The following is a 22,957-nucleotide window of genomic DNA, read 5'->3' on the forward strand; positions in this document are numbered from 1 at the left end:
TATTTGGTCTTTGAACCTTCCTGGTAATGGGTGATTTCCCATGCATGATGGCATAGGTGTCTGTCTGTGTGTAAAGGGCAGTGCAAGGCTTATGTCAGCACAATGGCACTTTTCCAGGCATTCTGAATGCCTGAAGGAAATGGGCAGCCTATGGTTTCCTTTGTTTTACTGTTTTCTGTTGCTTCTGACGGTTAACCATCAGAAGTAATTAAGATCTGTAAGTTAATGTGGGACATACCTATCGCTTCAGCAGGCTGCCAGGTACATTTGAAATCTCCTGTTCTCCTCCCACACAAATGCTTATGTAAAAAAAAAAAAAAAAAAGTAACTGCTGCACGGACTTGGATTACTGTCTTCATACTGTAGTACTTTCACCAGCTTGCAGGTACCTCAAACAAACCTTGCGTTTGGCTGAAGAGGCTTGCCAAAAACTAGGAGTTGTCCTCCTGAAGCACAGACTCGTGTATAACTTGACACTCTACATTGGCAGTTTGTTGCAGAGTATGTTTCAGTATTCCAGAAAGACTAACCTTCAACCTACAAAACACTAAACCGTTTCTTTTACGTTATGTTTGCTGTTTGTGCTCTCTTTCCACCTAACCTTTTTGCCCGTGACTGACAAAGGCACACTTGGAAGTATGAGAATAAAGTTGCCCAGTGGCTTATAGATTGCAAGCAATTGCTGCTTATTTTGTTCCAATCCTCATTACATTGTTTCATGAAAAGGCTGTGCAACAGCACAGTTTGTAAGCAATTGAGCAAAAAGTCCACTAATAATAGGAATATTTCCTCTGTAGTTTGGACAGTCTGTGCCACTCATGATTAAACGTCAGTAAGATTAGGGAAGTCCTACATTCTGCTTTCTGGATCAATTGCAAGTTGCACAATATGCATTTTCTTTGATGACAGCAGATTTATGTGGCCAGAACAGGACACATTGGGTTCTACAGCCATGCGTCATGGTATCTTGGTGATCAACACAAAGAGTGTTCAGCAACCCTGGTCTGGCAAGAGTTTAGGTTCAGCTATATCGAGACCTTTTTCTATTGACTGTGCAACTGACTCTCTCGAACTACTATTACATTGTGTTTTAATTTTCTCTTTATTTCATACTGTTTTCTTACAGCTTGGGTTAAGCCTTCTTTTATCTTGTGCCTTTCTTCCTGAACAATGCATTTACAAGCATTCTTGGGAAGAAGCCTGCTAAAAGCATTACCATACTCGGGCTGGACTTCACATCAAATGATGATCACATTCAGTAACTGCAAGCTCATTTTTTGCATCTGACAATGCTTCACACACTACTTTCTATCATATTATTTTTAGTAGCTAATAGTTATTTGCATGCCTGACTGCTATTCATTAAACTGTTCAAATTAGAGGGGGGATCCTGGCCTTTCTCATTCAAATCCAGTAGATTAAAGATGTTGGTGTATAGAGGAAGAAGAGCCTGGTAATCCAAATTACTTCTTTTGGTACACTTTTACACAACAACATCACAGCTGCCCAGAGAGAGACTGATCCATCCTCTCGGCAGAGTGCACGAGCAGCATTACTTTGAATTCATAATGGCTCTCAGCTGCTTGGCTGGTCTGAAGTAGAGGCATGCTTCACGCTGCCCACAGGCAAAAGTCAATGTATTGTCTGCCTACACAAGCTTTGAATTGTTGAAGACAATCTCTGTTTTCCCCTGGACAAGATCCCATCAGAAACAATGGAGCAAGCTCTCTTGTTTACAGCTTAGCTGTTATACACAGAGCACAGTCTCAAATATCAGACAATTTAGGGACAGTAATGCTTAGCTTCCTCATACAACAGCTGGAGATGACAATTTAAGTGTGCAAAAATAATCTAAGCTTCTTTGAGAAATGTTTCCCTATATATACAGAAGATGATTCAGTCAGATAACTGGTGGACCTAGATGCAGAAAAATCCACCAAGAGTCCATTTGCACACATCTCAGCAGAGTGGCACACATTGTGTGTGTGTGCGCGTGTGCGTCCGCCAGTCTGTCTGAGGGAGTCCCAGCCTGGGCCAAGGCTAAATAGTTGTTACTTTCCGAGCCTGGAGGTGAGTTTTAAGAGGGCAAGACACAAGGTTACAGCCAGTTTGCGCAGACAGGGCCATGCACAGCACCATGCAGCAAAAGCGTTTGAAATTGGCAAAGACTTTGCATAGGGTAAGGCCTAGGGTATGCTATTAGAAAAAGGGAAAGTTTCCATGACTCTTATACACTTTAATATCATTCATACTGACTCTACCTGTGCCCTTCTTGTGCATGATCTTTCCAAATGATGGCAGTGATCTTACTGTGGGCTGAAAACATGACTTTTACACAGATACTGGGCAATATTTGCACAAAGTAAATTCTGAGCTTGTCAAAACAGAAGCCAGATTTTTGCTGATACAGTCCCTGAGCAAAAAACTTAGCATGTGACTTAGGCATCCAGCTAGACCTTCAATGAGAGGGCTGCCCTGCTGCGAGCAGAGAGAGCTCACTGTAGGTGGACAAGCCAGAATGTTCAGGAATGCACAAAATTTCATTTATCACCTGTAGAAATAGTTCCCCTCTAGCTTTAAAATGCTTGCTTTTTGCCATGCTAGTTTAATGCCTAGAATAATAACAGATTTGAGTTAAAAATCAACAACAGTTCCAAATCCAGTGAGCAAGAGAGCTGAACATGCCTCCAATATTACGTCAACAAAAATACAGCAACCTTTTTTTCAAAGCTCAAAGTCCTGTAAATAAGATAATCTATGCATCCAGTCAAATATTTGTTATGGAGAACTTCCATTCCACCTACAAACTTCAGTGTAATTCAGCTCACAGACTTTTATGTAAACACAAAAGCAACCCTAAACTTGGCTCCAAGGTTGATCATGTGTCTAGAAATTTGACACCGATCTCAACTGTGAATTTTGAAAGCCGTTGACTAAAAACATCTGGGCTCCACTTGTTCTATAAGATATCCTAAAAGTGGAATCACAATTAGCTGCAAACTCCTTCTCTAGCTCCTTGGGCAAAACATTGTGCAAATTTTTCAGTCATTTCTTTTAGGTGCCTGAATTTCTACATGTGGGAAACCCAGGTTTTAGGCAACACATTTTCACAGAGTACTTACAGCACAGAATGCAAATGACCGGGTTACGCAGAACTGCTAGTTCCTGGAAACACAGTCCTAAGACAGAAAGACAAAGGATATTTGAAGTTACTCTAGGAAATTGGCTTAGGAGACAAGTGAACACTAAGCTGTTGTGCTATAGGAAAAAAATCCCAAAGACAAAATAATCTACAGGATTTTGTAGACTAGTAACATAAAACCCATTTTAGACAAACATTTTCTAAGTTGTCTTACAGGTTTTCTTCTCTGGAACATTTTTGCACACAGCCAGTCTAAACGAAATGCCACAAGAGACTACAGTTCTCTAAAGTGTTCGGAATACCCTTTTAATTAATTTTTTTTTCTTTGACATGCCTCTAAAAATGTGCTTAGAGGCAAGAGAGTGAGTAAGAACAATGTTAATAATACAATTAATTCTGTCTGCCCGGCATGGCCAGAAGCAGAATTTGATGAATTTACTAGCATGTATCAGACCCATTTAACCTAATTCCAAGACTGACTCCACTATCTGTGTCTGAAACGCTCTAGCTCTGATCCCAGTGACAGCCTGTGCACTAGGTGGACGTACTGTAGCTTTCACAAGACATATTTGCTAGGTTGCAAAAGCCACAGTTAGTTCAATGTTGACATTCCACCACAGGCCACAATCCACAGCATTTGCTATACTGTCATCATCCTCTTGTAGTGTGATCCACTTTTTTCCCCTCTCAGATTTACAAGGGGTGGGTATTATTGTCGTTCCCTACTTCTGCTGTACTTAACTTTTTCCTCAAATACTGAAAAGCTGGAAAAACCCCTGCGCTTTCAAGTAGAACCACCCAACTAAAATCAACAACCATAGGGAAACTTCTCAATACACCAAAAATCACCTCCTTCCTAACTTGAATTCCCCTGCAAAACACCGGTAAGTATTCAAGCCTTTATGAATGATCAGGCAGCTTTCATTCTGAGTAGGGTACACAGGCAAGATGTCATTTTTTAAAGATGAGGTTTCATTTGCGAATCTGTCAGAGACAAACTTTAAACATATGTCTATCCCCTCTATTCCTCAGGCTGTCAGCTGAGGCCATCAGTTAATTTTGTGAGGATGCACAACAGCGCGTCTTAGGCACACACGCTGGAGTTGGCACGCTAACAGTACTACGCCTGGCCCCACGTGCGACACAGGGAGCCCACATGCTCCCAGCACAGTGCCACAGGGTGCCATAGGGTTATCAAGCAGAAATAAGTGGTGGCACTGCACTTGGGCAGCAAGAGGCAGAGGCTGGCAGGGGAAGTAAGGCAGTAATACAGCAGATCTGAGGTGGAGCCGTGCAGCTCTTTCAAAGCTTCCCTGTCCCATGCCTGTGCCCATAAGCCAGGCTATCCATCTGCCAATGCATGCTCATATTTGTAATTATTGCTCATCCCTGAGATGCCATCTTGACAGTTTGTGTAGCATCAAGTTTGAACAGACATTATACAGCATTAAGCCTTCCAGAGTAGGTGGTGTTTGCTTTTACATTTAGCCACCCAAAAAGGGGCAGGCAGACAAATGCTTTCAAGCATGATGAGAAGAAACAAGCTTTTACAGGGAACTGGCAGTTAAACACCAGCTTAAAGAACATGCGTCAGCCCGATAAAGCATCAGCTCCAACACAAAAACAAGCAGCAGGCCATGTCATGATCTCTCAAGCAGGGCATGCTGATGGGGGGTGCACCTCTGAACTGCTGCTGTTGAGCAGGTCCCTCCAGAAACTCGTTTATTTCATGGCTTATTTAGAGAAAGTAAAGAGATTAGATCATCTTAGTGTCTTAGAAGAACTGGAGGGATTTCCTCTATAGAGGTGAGGCATAGGCTAGCAAGGGCAAGTAGAAAGCAAAGAGAGTTTTCTGAGAGTCTGTGGGAAAAGCTGGTTCCTGCTATGCTGTAAAGGGACACTGAAAACACCCATGTGGTTTATGCAGCTGAGATGCAGCCACAGCTCTGCAGGCTCCACACGCACCTCCACTTGCACACCTTTTCAGCTGGGTCTCATTTCCTCCTAAGCCACGTCCAGCCTCTCACTATCAGCGTAAAAATATTTAAAAGCAATTCAAGGGGCTCCAACTGTATCTGCTGCTATGTGTGCTCCCTGCAGAGCAGCCAGCTAGTTTTGAGGCGCAGAGTATTTGCCCCTGCAAAGTCACCTTGGATGAGCTGGACACAGCTCCTTCCACAAGCCAGCAGTACCTGGTGGGGAAGCGATCCACTGCTGCTTTCCCTGTGCCATAACCACTTCTGCCCCGCATGCTGAACAAACTGGGCAAAAGGAGAACCAAGACCTTAGAACCTGGTTTTCTGTTCTCAAACTTATTCCACCACAGCATTTGGGGGGGGGGGGGGAAAGGCGCAATGAAACTGGACACAGACAGAAATAAAATGGGGAAAACAGTCAACAGGCTCTACTGGGTCAAGACCTGACCTTGATACCAATACATAGGATCGGATTCGAGAACGATGTATCAGTCATCATCTTCAACTCAGCACATGTTGGACCATGCCCACAGATAACAACATGTCAGCAACCAATAAAACAGTTAGAGAACAGGCCACCCACTCCATGCAGTCAGCTAGATAACATGGGAAGGCAGCTACAGGAGTATGTGCTGCCACAGAAAGAAATATACAAACTCCTTAGCAATCTCATCCCTCTATTTCAGACTGTAGCAGATGTGGCAGATGCTCTGCTGAACAGACTAGGAAGAATCATTAAACCCAGGCAGACCACTAGCCTCTTAAACCTTGGCCATCAGCTAATGCTGCCCTGTGTTTTTGGTCAGCAGGCTGGAAAGATACTTCCACTAAAAGCTGTTATTATCAGTCTCATGTGCTAGCAAACGATGGCAGTCTGCAAAGCTCCCAGACTTTTCTAGGATAGCAGCCAGCTTCATTTCAGGTTTAAGACAGCCAGAGGAATGCTCTGCCTGGTCTAAGGAATCAGTTCTTCCACTCAGTTGCTCTATGTTATGTGTAGGCTTGCTCAGTCATGCATGGCCACACTGCCCAAAACCTGTCTAAATAGGCAGTGATGACCAACACTGAAACTGGTCAAATCAGGAACTTTCCAGTCCCACAAGAAAAAAAAAAAAAAAAGGTTTCCGCTCCACGCTTATTTAGCATGGGTTGGACTCCTTGCCTTTTGTTTGATGCTCTTGGTTGCTTCTCAAAGCCATTGTGAAGGGATACAACCCACAGGACAGCAGTAGGCTCAGAGTAAAGCTATACTGTGCAGCTGAAACGTTCACACAGCCTGAGGCTGTCAAAAAGGGGAGACTGCATTCCTCACACACAGACACTTAACACACGCACCCACCCACACACCTCATTTGCTTCTTTTCCCTGTCTCCAGCCACCCTGCTTACCCCACACTAGCTTCAGCATTCATCAGGGCCTCTACAGCCAGTCAAGCTCATGAACCTAGGTAGAAAACAGAAGAAATGGGAAGCAGAGCGGGGAGAGACAGAAGTGAATTGCTTCAAATGCCACAGCCAGATCTTTAAGAGCTCGTGTACACCCTTCTCGAAAGCAGAGGGTGCTTCCTCACACCTGCCATGGCCAAGAAGTTTGTTCCCAAAACTGCATGGGCTATAAATCCTGTGCCTAATTTGGTCCATGTAACTTCCTGTTTAGACAAGCCCTCTGAATTTCTGCTGGCTGTCATGATCCCACCAGAACACCTCCGCAAATGAAATTAAAGTTTCCAGTGCGTGTGTGTGTGTGCAAGCCAAGAAAGAAAAAAAAGCAACAACAAAACAGGAGGCAACCACAGCCTTGCTCACAGGGGTCAGTCAGTGCAGGTCTGTGATACACAGTGAGGCACTGAGCACGCTGTGGCAGCAGGGTTAGGACCTTCAGTGTTGCAGGGCAGATGGAGATGAGACACACCGAGGAGACATCTCACAGACAGCCATTCCTCAGGCAGGGACTTGTGCTGAAATAGCGAAGGCTGAACACCTAGAATTTGGCCAAGATGCCAGGACACTGAGAAGCAGGGAAGATGTTAAATCATGCCCAAAAGGGAAGTGGCTGTAATGAGTTCTCTTACAAAGCATCTCTCCAGTCAGGAGGTGCAGATTGAGCAACAGGCTGACATCAGCTTAAAATAACAGGATTGTGGAGGGAGTGGCTCAGATGCTAAATCACTCACATGCTACTTAGGTCACCACGTAAAACATAATTTCTGACTGGGAAGAAAAATAAGCCACAGTTGCAGCATTGTTACTTAATCCAGGAAACTTTGTCAATGAAGTTCAGCTGTATGAACTGGGTCAGCATGAGCACACAAAAAAGCTACCAGCCTTTTACTGGAATTCATAAGCGACTGCATCCCTAGCCATAGTGAGTCTTAATTAGCAGCAAAGACTGCCTGACATCGGCAATTCCTACTTCTTGCCCTGCCCCTATACCCTCACTATAGCAGAGCTTCCCTGGAGAAGATGCTGTGTCAAGTCCAGGTCCTTGCCCAGCAAGCAGTATGCTCCCCAGCCCTTGCTCACTCATTATCCCGAGTGCCTCACTTTCAGAAGCAAGGGTCAAATGGATTTGCCATCAAACCTCATGCTTATTTAACTCCCAGTCTTATCACGCTTCTCTTTGATCAGTCAGTTCAGATCCACAGATAAGGAAAAGGCTGTCTCACTGCCCTGTTAAAAAACGATTTTGGATCTAAGATCCCCCATGAACCAGAACTACCCATGTATACTTTGCCAGCAATTATGACTGGTCCAAGCAGTAGACAAATGATATTTGCTGATCCTGCTGTTGAGCTACAGAATAGCATTAGGGCAGCATACGAGTCCCTGCAGAAGATCTCCACCATTTCTCTAGCTTCTTTATTTGCCCAGAAGCCCACTTGTTAAGAAAAGCCTGTGTTTACTCTCTGCTTTCTTCATCTTTTCATATACCTTGGAGTCACTGGGGTCTACCTCCTTCCCTGTAAATGTGAACATTTCAAGATGAACAGGGTGGACCATAGTTGTCAGCCTAGCAAAGAAAAGAACATCCATTTCAGTGTTTTCTATTGAAAACTCTTCTCCTTTGCATCGTCAGCTCAGTGCTGCTTGCAAGGCCCTGTGTCATCACAACCTTCCTCAGGTGGGAAGAGTTCAATACCTTCTTGCTCTATTCTAGAGGCCAGAAAAGCAGCTCGATCCAGAAGTGGCTCAGTACAGGAGACAGGAGTGCTTCCTAAACTACTTCAACCTAAACTGGCTCATAGTCGCATCACAGGAACACAACCGCACAGAGGCCTACAATAACAAAGCTGACAAGTTAGGAACGCAGCTGGAAATTCAAGAGACTGAAAAGGAGGAAGAAAGGGAACTGAGAATCTGTCTGTTTCTACGGCTACATCCAGCATAAGAAACACCAGTGCACTGAGAGACTGAGGAACAGCAAGAGAAAGCGTCACCATTACTTTAGATCAACTGGAAACTTTCTCTTCTTGTACTAAATCCTTCAGAAGTGCCTTATTCCAGAAGCAATTGGTTGGAAACAGTTCTACCCCTTTCCCCATATCACCCACAACACTAATCAGACAGACCTCTTTCTGTTTCAGTCAGTTTCTGCTTTCCTCTTAGGTAGGAGTATCAGTATTGAGCAACAGCACCTATGAAAGCAACCAAACCCTATGGGCTAGGAATTGGGAAGCTGACAGAATCTCTTCCTGACCAGCATGTGACCTTTATTCATCTTCCTTCTTGAGAACAATATAGGATTTCATTTTCAGGCAACATGTTTTGTCTGATGTCTGCAGTAACCAAACTAAGAAAGGCGCTATTCATTTGCCAAGCGCAAATTTTAAAACGCATCTTTTTTCACCTTCGAAAACCAGCAGACTGTCCTTGTGTTACACTGCAAGTCAGGGGACGTGTGGAAAGTTACAGCACTTAGCTTTAATTTCAGAGTTCCGTCGTCTGTGAAGAATGCTGTCCTTTACAACTCTTTCTAGGAAGATTTCAGAAACTTTGTTAACATTCCTGTCTTGCTTACAGCACCAGGATTGCAGTCAACAGCTAGCACACTGAGTTGGCCACAACTCCCAGCACCCTTCCTCCTCCCGTTTCAACCCCTTCACCCCAAAACACAGAGGTTTAATAGAATTTGGGGGAGGGAGGAAGGACAACAGAAAGCTGCCAACTGCCAGTGGTGCCTTCCAGTATCGTTATCGTTTGCATAGCTAACACACCTGCCTAATCCTGTCATCGTAAAGCAAGAAAGCTCATTTTCCTATAAGTACTTTCCACTTTGTTGGTCTTCATATACATTAGCTCTGCTTCCTCAAGCTGTGCAACTGTGTCATAACTCATCTGAGTTTTCTTTCCCTTATCAGAACCAATCCGAGTGACAGTTCCACCTCATCTGACTGCCTAAGGCTGCCTGTAACATCAGGGCATCTCCCTGCTCTCAAGCCTACGCCAGCGTGTGACCCAGAGCTCCTCCAGCTCACCGTGACCTCAACTTGCCATTACAGCAAGCGAGCACACCCTACCAGCCGGTGGGGCCCAAGCAAGTCACCAAGCAAACAAACACTCAGCTGTCAGAACCAGGTGGCCACATAAGTACTCATACAAGCTTTGGGCCTCCGGTGTCCGTGTCAGCACGCCTCAGGACAGGAAGGAAACAATGGTAAACGAGAGCAGCAGGCTGGGTACAGCACCGCACTGCCCTTCCCCTCCTTCCAGCCCTGCTGCTCACCCCACTCACCCCCATGAGTAGCAGGGACATGGGAACCAGAAACTCCCACCCACCCCACAGGCACCCCCTCACCCAACAGGAACGGCAGTGAGAAGGCCCAGGCCAGCCCGGGGAGGCGAGGCAAGACAAGGGAACCACCACAGCACCCGGCCTCATTACCAGCCCAGCCACCAGGTCCAGCACGGCCCGACCTCCCTTCCAGGCAACAAATGGGTAGCTCAGGCCAGGCCTGGAGCCCTGGACGGAGCTTACACATCGCTGTGGAGCCCAGGGACGAGCGGGGACCCCGAAGAGGCCTGACCGGGCCGGTGGAGCCGCCGCCGCCTCAGAGAACCGCGACCTCGCGCTGCCGTCAGGCGGGCCGCAAGGGGGCGCTGCCGGCAGAGGACCTCCCAGCTGAGCCAATCAGAGGGCTTCGTGAGAGGGGCGGGCAGGGCGCATGCGCTCCTTTCGCGAAGCATGCTGGGAGTTGTAGTCCCTGGCTGTTTGCCCCCCCCCCCCCCGCCTCCACGTCTCAGCGCGGCTGTTTCCGCGGCTTGTGGGGTGCTGGAGCAGCTCGGGTGTAGTTCTCTCCTCAGAGCCTCTTAGGGACCTGCAGGATATTTTCCGGCATCCCCCAGAGCTGCCGTAGTCCGTGCGGGAGCGCGACGGGAGACCCGGGCTCCTCAGGCCCAGCCCGGTGTTGCCATGGAGATCAGGCCTCGGTGTCGCGGGGTGATGACGTTCCTGCGCGACGCCCCGGGGCACGCTGGGAAGTGTAGGCGAAGGGAGGCGGCCGGGACCGGGGAGGGGGGATCCCCTGCGAGGGGAAGGGGGGTTATGGCTGTGCTGGTGGCCGAAAAACCTCTGCCTGAGGTGGGGGAAGGAGGGCCGGGGGGAGCCGCCAGCTCCTGCGCTGGGTTCTGCAAGCGCTCGGGGGTGAGGGTGTTGCAAATATTTTGGTAAAGAAATCAAAATTTAATCGCATAGAAGAGTTAGGTTTGATTAAGAAGTAAAATTGTGAGGCCTAATGCATAGCATTGTTAAGTTTGAAATGGAGCCACAGAACCTCTAGGAACTGCGTTATGTGTGACTATAGGAACCTTAAAATTGTTAAAAGTTTGAAACAGCTAACCCTAGAATCCTCACCAGGAAGTTACTGCTTTTTCTATGGTTTAAGAAACTAAGGAAACCGTCATGGACACCAGTTTGCTGCTTGGACACCCCTTTACCCTTCCCATCTCGATTTGAGTATCCGAGATTCCCACCAGTAGAGCTAAGTGTAACTGACCAATGATTGTTTTCAAATAAGAATATTGGTAAGGTTAGATAATCAAAGGACCAATCATTATCAAGGTTAAATTTAAGAGCAAGCATAGTATGCATTTTTATGTAAAGATCTTCGGTAACAATGCCCTGACAGAAAAAGTCTATCAAAACTGAGGGATTTTGATGCTATCGTACTGATGGATTTGGATCCATCAAATCCATACCGATGGATTTGGACACGCCTTCGGAGGAGCCATCCCCCGTGTCCCCAGCGCTGCAATAAATGAAGTGCCTGCTGCTTAACTTTACATTGCTGTTCGGGAGTTTTATTCCGGATTTTGGTAACAAGGGGGATGGGGCGCCCTCAGCAACCGGTTCGCACGCAGCCAGGCCCCGGGTTGCCCTGTGTTGGGGAGCCCAGTGAGGGGGGGATGCAACCTGCACGTCGCAGGGACTGGGTGATGTGTGTCAGCAGTGCATACGCTGAAATGACAGTCAGGTTTTAACAAGCGCCACGGTAAGTATTTGCATGGTCACTTCTCGAGGCTACGCTGGCCGGGCAGGCCTTGGCCTCGGCCTTCCTCCCCAGAGCAGAAAGGCACCATTGCCAAACCGCCATCGTTCACCACATCCAACGCCAGCACACTGATCACACCGCTTCACAGAAAACTGGCAGTAACAAGTAACAGGACGAGAGGAAACAGCCTCACGTTGTGCCAGGGGAGGTTTAGATCGGAGGTTAGGGAAAATTTCTTCACCAAAAGAGTTGTCAGGCATTGGAACAGGCTGCCCAGGGAAGTGGTTGAGTCACCATCCCTGGAGGTAGTTAAAAGACATGTAGGTGTGGCGCTCAGGGTTTAGTGGTGGACTTGGCAGTGTTAGCTTAACAGTTGATGATCTTAAGGGCCTTTTCCAACCTAAATGATTCTATGATTATTTCCCTATTTCCATTCTCTTTGTGATTATAATAATTTCTGTGCTGGTATTTGTCCTTTTGATTCTGTGAACTACTAGCAACCCCAGGCTGAACAGTCTAGCTCTGCCTCTAATAGTACTCTAGCTTCCTACACATCATCTCGCAGCTCTGCCCACAGCTGGGTTTTCTCAGCAGCCTGAGCCACGCTTACACGGTTGGGTCATCGTAGAATTGGGCCTTGGACTCTTGACACAGAGGGAACTGAAAGCTGGGAAGATGAAAGGCAGAGGGTTACAGAGAGACCTTTACAATCTATGGGAGGAAGGTAAAGAGGGGCACACTTGGCATATCTTAATGGAACCTGCACCAAATACAGTATGTTGCAGTAGAAGTGGTAAGTTGCATCCCCAGTTTTATAAGCAAGCAGCTGTTGCTTACATAGGTACCTAACAGGCACACATACAAAATTTTTTTCCTCTGAGATTGCTACCCTAAGAAATTACCATTTTCACTGTTTAAAAAAGCCATGATTATCTATTCTTTGGTGGGGACACGTGAAAGAAAGAAAAAGAAGAAATCCAGAGCCACGTCAAATTGGTCTTCAGGACCACGCTGTATCAGGCGCCACAGGATCACGTGGATTGGGAGAGATCTTAGGGAGTCATCCAGCATCCCAATGCTTTTCAGCTGAGCTGCGCCAACCAGTGGGTCCATAACCTGTCTCGATGTTTGGGGGTTATTCCGGCTCAGGGACAGGACTTCGCTGAGCTTCAGGAGGTTTTTCTTGGCCCATTCCTTCAGCTCATGAAGCGTGCCTCTGAAGACTAAGCCTGCCTTTGGTGGTACGAACTACTTCCCCCCTCCAGTTTACCATTACCTGCAGACTTGCTGAGGTGCCTTCTGCCCCTTGCGTTGGTAACTGGTGATGCTGTACAGGATCGGGGCCCCAGTGTTCACTGAGTGATGGCACCCATGATCAGCTGCCACTTGGACTTCAAGCTGTTGACTACTGCACTTTTACCTTGAAGGTCCTGCCCCTCATCTTTACCTCGCCTGCTTGGCAGCGGGGCAGCTGCCATTCCCCTTCTCCTTCACCACTGCTCTGCAGGAACAGGTTGCCCAGGGGGAACGCAGGAGCGTTTCTTGGGCTTGCAAAGGATGGGATTAGGAAACCCATAGTTTAGCTGCAGAGGAGAGTGACAAGGAATGGGCAAGGGCAACTAGAAGGACTTCCACAGACACCAGCAAGAGGAAAGTCCACAATAAAAGGGTCCAGTGCTGAAATGACAGGAGCCAAAGCAGAAGCCCACTGCACCCATGCTGTGCCAGTATATTAAGCAGGATATAATCAATATTTGTTTATACTGAATCCAGACACCAGTGTACTACAAAAGTGTATCTCGACATCGGTGTATGTGTTGTAACAGTGACACTGCTGATACCATAACCATCAACAAGCATTTCATAACACAGTTAAGCAGAAATAAAAAACTAATTATGCTGCAAGAAGGGAAACAAGGGCTTGTGGTATAGAGGCAAAAACAGATTGTGGAAAAACACACACCAGTAGTAAAACTGCAAGGTAAGAACACAGGATGAGAGCAAGCGTGAAAGATGTCTGGTGGGAGCAGAACAGGCAGGAAGGACTCCTGGTGAAACCTGGACAAGTCCAGTCCTAAAAATACAATAAACTATATCGTGAGCAGATGAGATTCCTCTCTCTATAGACGGTATAAGCAGAGCTGGCTGCCAAATAAGGGAAGTCTTTTCCAGTGTACAAAAGCTTTTGGTTTTCCAAATTTAATACATACAATTGTAGAAGTATGTTGTAGTTATCTAAACTATATGTAAGGTTTAACTACCATATGTAGTAGTTTTCTAAATCAGACTTTTCTTCAAACCATCTTGGTTGAGAGTTGTCTCAATAATTGTAAGCTGCAAAAATATAACTTTCTTCTGCATTTGGGATAGACTCCCTTCATAGACAGTGAGGAGAAAGAGATCCTTTGGGGATGAGATCCATCTGACCTGGGCTTCTCTTTTATAAGGTGCAACACCTTCTAAGTTGACTACTTTTTTCCAGGGATTACCAAATGAACCTGGGAGGCTAGTTCGGATGCGGATATTCCTAACAAGTCACCTACATGTAGTCAGGCGGTTCCCATAATTTGTAATTTTTATTGTGTATTACACCAGAAACACACAACACCTTTTCACTTCTAAGAAAATCACTGAGAAAACACTCTTCTCTCTACTGTTCTCCTGAGGGCATCCTTCACCTCTTTGTTCCTCAGGCTATAAATCAGGGGGTTCAGCATGGGAAAGACAACAGTATAAAATGCAGAGATCACCTTGTCTGTGTCCAGCGAGTAGCTGGAGCTGGGCTGTAAATACGTGAAGAGGAGGGAGCCGTAGAAGAACCCGACAGCCATCAGGTGGGAGGTGCAGGTGTAGAAGGCTTTGTGCCTGCTACCTGCCACGTGGATCCGGAGGATGGTGCTGAGGATGCAGGCGTAGGAGACGGCGATGGTCAGGAAGGTGCTGGTTTGTATAAAGCCGCACAGGGTGAAGAGGAGGATCTCGTTGACGTGTGTACTGGAGCAGGAGAGCTCCAGCAGTGGGGGAATATCACAGAAGAAGTGGTTGATCACGTTGGAGCCGCAGAACAACAGCGTGAATGTGAAAGACGTGTGCACCAGGGAGGTAAGACCCCCGCTGAGATAAGCCCCGACCACCACGGAGGTGCAGACCCTGCGGGACATGGCAACGGTGTAGAGAAGAGGATGACACACGGCCACGTAGCGGTCGTAGGCCATCGCAGCCAAAATGAGGCACTCGGCATCAGCAAAGGCAGCGAAGAGGAACATCTGGGTTGCACAGCCAATTAAAGAAATGGTCTTCCGCTGTGCTAACAGATTCACCAGCATTTTGGGAGCAATGGCAGATGAACAGCTAAGGTCTAAGAAAGATAAACTGCTTAGGAAATAGTACATGGGGGTATGAAGGCAGGCGTTGAGCTGGACGAGCAAAATGAGGCCAGCGTTCCCCACCAAAGTGGTGGTGTAGATGAGTAGGAAAAGTCCAAACAAAGGTATCTCCACCTCCAGGCGGTTGGTGAAACCCAAGAGAATGAACTCTGTTAGTACGGTGCAGTTTTCTTCAGGCATTTCATTACCTTGTGTTTGGTTTCGTACACGTACGATTTGTCAGGGGATCAGCCAGTCCTGGTGGGTAAGGAACACACAAACACATTACATCCTTCACAAGATAGAGGTACTGGAAATGTAAGCATCTCGCCCGATATCAGAGGGGGAAACCAGTGGCTTAGGTGATGCCCATTGAAAGGAAAGCTTTGGAGAACATTCAAAGAGAGCTTTACAAACACACTTTACATGTGGAAACCCTTCTTGTTTATTCCTTTCATATATATATATAAAATAGGACCTCAGATGGGATTTTATTTAAGAGCTAGACCATAGTGCAGGTATAGAAGAAACTTTGTATGATATATCACTTGATGAAAAACATATTTGAGTATAACAGCTGCTACACATTTACCTGTGTGACCAGTAGAGTAAGGAGTTCAGGCACAGTCAATAATGACCTTTCTGAGGCAGCAGAGAAATTGAACACTGGAAAAAAATGGGTTGAAATGCTGGAACATAAGCAGATATTTTTTTTTTTTAGACAAAAAGAAAGACATAATTAGTTTGGAACAAATGCAAATCATTGACTTTAAAATGAAGTGGAATACTGCATCTCATTCTGGAATTTCTTACAAATATTTTGTGGGTTTATTTTCCTGAAGCTGATTAATTCTTAAGCAATTGATGAAGAGAAAGCCATGAGTATCGTTTTTGAATATTTAAACACAAATATTCTTAGGTATTCTGAGCAATTTTCCACACTATTTTTTTTTTTTTGGCTGAAAGTATTAACTGAATTCAAGTTAGACTCAGTCCCCCAGAAAATTAATTCTGGGTATTAATTTTACCCCTCCAGAAAAAGTGCATGATTTAACTTTGCAAAAGTTAAGACACGTTTCTGCTGATGCCAGTATAAATTCTAGTCATGGCAGATATATCTTGCTCACCTTTACATTTACAGGAATTAGAAAGATTACAAAAGGACATCTAGTAAAAGAACTCCTAACAGAGGTCAGTTAAATAATCCTGTAAATATCAATGCTATGTGGACAAAGGCACAGACAAAACAGAAATGTCTGTGTTGTGGAAAATAATAGTAATAATCTAAGCTGATTCATTCAGGATCAGATACTAGATGGTTACAGTAGAGTCTGGGGGTTCAGGAAGGAGGACTTTAGTTCCCAGCAGTGTTTCCAGGCACTCCAGTAGCCATGAATCTCACCTGTATTTGGCTTTCTAAAGGTCAGTCCAAGTGCATCATCTTCAGCTCTGTCTACAACCATTACAGAGGGATAGGTGAGGTGCATCGTATCCTGCCTACGTGTGCATCTGTTGATGAGAAAGGAAGCCTGGATGACCAACATAAATTCACTGCCAAAATTTTAGATGTTACCCTTGAGTGAGGCAAGTCCCATTTTAGACAGCTTGCTTTGATCTTGTTTTTCAAGATCCTTCATTCTTGGTGAAGGCTTGGTGCATCCTAAAATCTGAATCATTTTCTGGACATGACTGTTTACTCCAGAAAACGTCTGGTGCGACTCAGCTTGTGACATAGGTCCCCCAGTTATGTTCCTAGAATAAGGTGACAAGTTCCACAAAATTTCAATTGTTTTATTTTTAGCAAAGGCCAGTTAAACAGTGACGATGTAACACTACAATTTATTTTGACACTATCACAGGCAATTTCTGGTGAAAGTAAAGAACCTTTCTGCCCTGAAAAATATTCCATGGTTACACACATGTGGCTGTTTCTTCCTATTTTCAGCTGTTGATCATGCTCAGAAATTTAGGTACAGAAATCCTACCAGCTGCTAAAAATTCAGTGGTCTCTGATGAAGACCTGCAAGAGATTTCAGTTCTCAGATCAGTATTTTAGGTGCAAAAATTAATAAAAAAAGTCCCCCTTTTTAAAGATAAATTATTATTTTTTCTTTATTGTATCATGATGTGGCAAGTCTTTTCCTCTAGTGCATCTGAAATCCATTCAGACTACAAGACAACTGACTGTAAACAATTTCTACACAACTCCCTTAATGGAAGGAAATTTTACTCATTCAGAGACTTACCTGCTAAGGAAATACTTCTTTTTTTCCTGGATGCAGGAAATGTTTCTTCTGGGGAATGTCACAGATTTTATATCTTCCTTTTGGACACGGGAGACCATGATGTTCTCAAGAGAAGTGCAGAACAAACAATTAAAATGCTACTAGTGTTGTCTCAGTATGGAAACCTTCCAGTGGTGGCTTTGTTTTAAATTATTTTACTTTATTCATTACCATTATTATATTTTATTATTGTATTACATTTTATTTTACTTCAGTTCTTAAATCGTTCTTACCTCAACCCAAAAGTTTTACTTTTTTTACCCCCCAATTTTCCTCCCCATCCCACTGAGGGGGGGGGACACATCAGCAAGTAGCTGCATGGTGCTTAGTTGCTGGCTGGGCTTAAACCACAACACCTGGTCCTCATGTATGTTTGCTAAGAATAAATCTGGGCTTATGTGTTTGAAACCAGGAACATTTCCAATTGGCAGTGTAAGTCTGAGTTTGCAGAAGCCAGGTTTAACATTACTAATGAGCAGTGCTGTTTTAAGATCAAATAAATGAATGCTACTTATGTGCATTCCCCAGATAAGGTTCAGCAATCAGACACAGCTTGATGCAATCAGTTCTAGGTGACATCTTTATAGGACCCTTTGCTGATACAGAAAACCCGTCTATTTTTAGAAGAAAAAAATCTGCAAGCCCCTGCTGTGGATTTAAATAGAAAATGTCATCTAAGATGATGGATCACCACTCAAATATTTATTCAATAGCAGAACCAATGCTAGACCACACCACATCAACAGAAGCCCTCACGAGCAGCAGAGAAAAGGAGAGCTTTTGTCTCAAAATACTTGTGGGGAAGCTCTTCCTATGTGCCACACTTAGGAAAAATTACCTTAGGAGGTACGTATTTCACCCCTTCGATAATGAAGTGCTCAGAGACAAGTAAATATGAATTGCCCATTTCCCTGTTAGATACACAAAATTAGGGACACGAATCTTAGCCATGGAGAAACAGAGGGGTTCAGACACACCTGTGACAACGTTCATCTTAGAAAAGGTATTTGGGAGGATGACTAGTCCCTAGCCTGACATCAGACTCATTGAACAGACCATGAAAAACTACTGGACGTGACATGAGAAACCCCTGGACATAACAAGGAACCTTGAGGAACTGTCCAATTAACAGCACCACAACGGATAGCCAGATTTCACCAGTGGTTAGGAGGGCACCAGAGGTGCTAGTGATGGGCAGACTTCACAGATGGTTGAAGGGAAGTGTTGGCCACCCTTTGGGGAGCAGACCCTCACAAGGGCAACAGCGCCTAGGAACGATACCAGAAACACCACGGGTCTAGATTACCTGCGTATCGGGAATAACAAAATCAGGTGTGAATGCAGCAAAACTGGAACAAACGTGGGGAAGTGATCAGGGTGGGTCATTTATCTGGAAGGAGACAATGGTGGAGAAACTGAGGTATCGTGGCTGATGAGGGAAGAGCAAGAAGGGGACGACGAGAGAAGGGAGGCATTAAAGGGGGCTGGTGGTCTCCAAGCAGGCTGCTGGTCAGTTTGTCTGACCAAGCCCTGTGCTTGACCACCACAGCTGATCCCACCCTCCTATTAAATTGTATTCACAATGATGAGCTATGTATTTGTGACTACTTCTGCCAACAACTGGGGTATAGAGCTTGAAAATTCTGTTGGGGAAGAGATGCAACTACGTGCCAGGTATAAGCAACACAGTTACTTCACCATAGTCAGCTGGGACATCAAACAATTAAAATCTTCTGTCCTCATGGTCATGCAGAGAAAGCAGAAAATACACACACCTTGGTAGAATGAGAGCGCCTAGTCACTCCTGCTGTATGTGATAGGTTGGGAACAGAAAGAAAAGAGCTTTAAGGAGAGATGGAGCAGAACATCAGAGTCTAGCCCTAAAAACCAACACATTTTGTGAAGAAAAAGGAAAGGGATTTAATATTGAAGGTATTCAGGGGTATTTCATACCTGGGTTAGAGAGACTGAGCAGCGTTTTCTTTCAGAGTCCAAGGAAGCTTAGACGCAGAGGCACGTTCCTGCAACGTATCCATGTGGCTCCTGTCACCAGGGGACAGGGAGCAAGGAGCCAAGGGGGGCACGAGGGCAGGCAGTGCCTCACTCTTGGGGCACAGACCTCCAGGGGCTGAAGACAGCAGGTAGAGCCAAGGGCTGGCAACAGGGTCCATTAATAGCCCCAGCAAGCAACGAAGTAGGTACAGGGTCCAGCCACAGTGTATCATCAGGAGCAAAGGGAGATGGGCCAGGAACAGGGTTGGAGATGAAACTGCATTCTTGATCCAGGATCCATCACGGGAGGCAGAGACACAGCTACAGCCAGATACACCAACAGTGCAGTCAAGGAAGGGCTACTGGCTCTAGACTGGGCTTAAATGGGGCTCCTGGGCCATGGGCAGGGGCATGCGTGTGGAGTGGTCCAGCTGAGACTCGTCAGGGCCATTAAGACCTATTAGTGCCCTCAAGGCCCTGGCAGCTTCTAGGTGGAGTTGGGAAGTAGTAACAGGAATGCTCAGTTTTGGCCATGAATTAGCAGAATAAAGCTAGTGAGAGGGTGAATCTCTGTAAGAGGAGTGATTCTTTTGGAGAATTTGAGGCACTTGTTAAGGCTCCACTGATAAGGGCTGCCCTATGCCATTTAACCCCTCCTTTTGCTTTCCAAATTGAAGGAACTAAACATAACCCTCACTTTCTGAATCAGCTGAAATACCCACTTTAGGTGATAGTAAGTTTTCAAGGATCCATATCTTCCCAAGTAGTGGAAATATAGTTTCTAATATATGCAGATGCAAAGTACTTAAAGATTGGACAAAGGCTCTATCTCCACAAGAAGCCATATGGACAAGATGAGGGGCAACAGGTACAAGTTGCATAGGAAGGGATTTCATCTTGACATAAGAAAGAAATTTTTTATAGTAAGAACAATCATTCACTGGAACAACGTCTCCATGCACGTGGTAGAGTCCCCATCACTGGAGGATTTCAAGATGCAGTTGGACAGGGTGCTAGATAATCTCATCTAGGTTCCCTTTCGCACAAAAGGTTGGACCAGATGATCTTTCGAGGTCCTTTCCAACCTGGGCTACTCTATGATGTTTCTATGAAGTGCCACCAAAGTGATAAATACTACTCAGTGTGTATATGTATGCACGTACAGTCCAAGGTGAATAATAGTTATGTGTTAGTCTTTAATCTTCTTGTTCTCAGAGTTTATGTTGGCTCTATGGATTGCACTGCATCTAAACAATTCATCTCACATATTATATGTGCGTAAGTATTTAAGAGAGTACAAAAGACTTCCCACGGAAAACAGCCCACTTGGAGGAAACAAGGTATCTTAGAAAAGCATCATTCGATTTACTCAAGCTACTTTCTGCAGCAGGAGTCTTGGGTTTGAAGCTTTGAAAGTCCTTGGTTCCAAATTTATAATGCTCCATGGGTATAAGGAAGGTCGTCATGACAGATATGTGCATCTTTGCACATAACTTTGGGCAACCTGATCTAGTAGAAGGTGCCCCTGCCCATGGCGGGGGGGCAGACTAGATGATCTCTAAAGATCCCTTCCAACCCAAACCATTCTGTGATTCTTTGATACCATGATTCTATCTTTTGTATACAGAATAAAAAAAAAAAAAATACAGAGGAAAGAGAGGAGAGAATGGCACTGAAAGACTGAATGCTAATTTTTTTGCTCCCCAAAGTCTTGGGAATTTTAAAGCCAGTACTATAGCCCAACCTGAATTTCACATCTCGATAGTATATTTAAAAGAGAAAAATAAATCATTCACAACCTTTTTCATGTTGCACATTTTCATATCTGACAGCACCATACATAAGACAGATAGGAAAATCTACTCTGGTTGCATTGCAAACAATAAAAAAACCACACATTAATAATATACTTGAACTTTGCTTAAGGAAAAAACCCCTTTTTTTTCTTAAGAAATGCCTTCTCCACAGCAAATGTGGAGAAGTGTGAAAACAGATGAATATTCACAACTTAACTGTACTCTTGTGCACTGGTTCTACATTTTGGCTAACATATGCTTTGTAAGAATACAAGGTATTCATATGAGAAATGAATTATGGCAGTGATTGTTGAAGTGGCTCAGGAGGCATATTAAGCCGTCTACAACTGATCTATATGGTTATATTAAGCAGTAAAAGTCAATGTCTTTGCTGAGGTTTCAATTGAAGTTCAATAGCAATAGGCTTATGAATTTTTTTTGAAGGCACATCAAGAATTGCAGGAATCCTTTATCTTTAGATACATGAAAATGGTTCATTTTCATCCCTCACTGGTTATATGAGATTAGCCCGATATGCAAATAAGTGAAGTCTGATTTTCAGTGGCAAATGCAACATGCCAATGCACAGACGATGATTAGTATGGGGATTTCATCAATAGAGGGTATTTTTCTTCACTTTATTTGGACTCCCCTGTATTTTATTAATTTACAAGGATAGCTTTATACACTTCGAGGGAAACTCATTCCAGAAATTCAGCTTCCCCTCCCAGCATCCTGGTGCAAAAGAGCGTATCAGAGAAGACTGTACGTGTAGAGATGTGAGTGAGCAACTGCAGGGAAAGACTGGAGATTCTCCTGAAGCAGCAGTATAAAAAAAGATCACCAAACAGAGCTTGCCAACATTCTTCTGCCTGTCTGAGCTGGCCGTTTGTTGTCTGTACTCCCACGCCGCTGTTCCAACAGGGCAGCCCCACTTCTAAGAATATCGGAATAGCTCTGTGGTGAGAGACAAGTCAGCCCAGGGGTATCGATTTCTGATGGCAGCCAAAAATAGATGTTCAGAGAAGGAGTATCAGAAACTGGACAAATATATTATGATCCTTCCCTGATAAAATTTTTCCAGCTCTGGCGAAGAAAATCACAGCTGTCTGACAGAGCTCCCTCTTTCTAGTGTTGTAGACTATTGGACCCAAGAAAAAAAAGAACATGTCTCATTTTTGAGGAACACTTATGGATAAGCACCTAGCTCCAGGAGTGGGTTAGAGCTGATGACTTCTCCTCAGAGTTGAGTGCATCTCTTTATCCTGGCTGAAGATGCTTATATTCCTAATGGAAGCAGGTCCAAAGTGAGGTCTTCCTTCCCCTCAGGCCTCCAAAAGTTTGAACAAACTTTTGGCACGCCTCATCCAGCACTGACACCTCATCTAAAATGTGTCATGAAACAAACGCAGTCACTGAGTCTAAATTTTTGCAGTTCCAACAGCTGATGTTAAAAAAAAAAAACAAAACCCAAACATATTTGCTGAATCCCGTGCAGTTCCCTCAGAAGCTCTTCTGACTTCTTGAGGTGTCCGTCTTGGGTCCAGGCAGATGGGAAAGACATGAATACCTGGTGCTAGGAGAATCTATCTATATTGCCCATTCCACCACCACTTTCCCACCCCACTGGCCCTTGGCAAGTCATTTGACCAAATATAGGTATTTGCCCTCCTCTTTCCAAACAAAGAGATCAATAGCTCTAGAAATGCCGATTCCTTCGACTCGTCTCTCACCGCAGAGCTATTCTGATATTCTTAGAAGTGGGGCTGCCCTGTTGGAACAGCGGTGTGGGAGTACCGACAACGAACGGCCAGCTCAGACGGGCAGAAAAAAGTTTCCCTTGTGCTCTGAAAATGGCTATTTTCCCTGTTAACTATACAGAAAGTTAGTAGCTTAGACCTAGATAACTAACTT

The 22,957-nt window shown here is 44.9% G+C and overlaps 1 protein-coding gene across 1 annotated transcript; it reads right to left on the reverse strand.

Moving 5' to 3' along the window:
* Nucleotides 1–14,232: 14,232 nt before the first annotated feature.
* On the reverse strand, nucleotides 14,233–15,171 carry LOC126046972 (olfactory receptor 5AS1-like). Its single transcript, XM_049820072.1, has one exon. The coding sequence runs from the start codon at nucleotides 15,169–15,171 to the stop codon at nucleotides 14,233–14,235; it is 939 nt and encodes a 312-aa protein (XP_049676029.1).
* Nucleotides 15,172–22,957: the final 7,786 nt, after the last annotated feature.

The sequence above is a fragment of the Accipiter gentilis genome, chromosome 17 (assembly GCF_929443795.1).
Source record: "Accipiter gentilis chromosome 17, bAccGen1.1, whole genome shotgun sequence".
NCBI lineage: Eukaryota > Metazoa > Chordata > Aves > Accipitriformes > Accipitridae > Astur > Astur gentilis.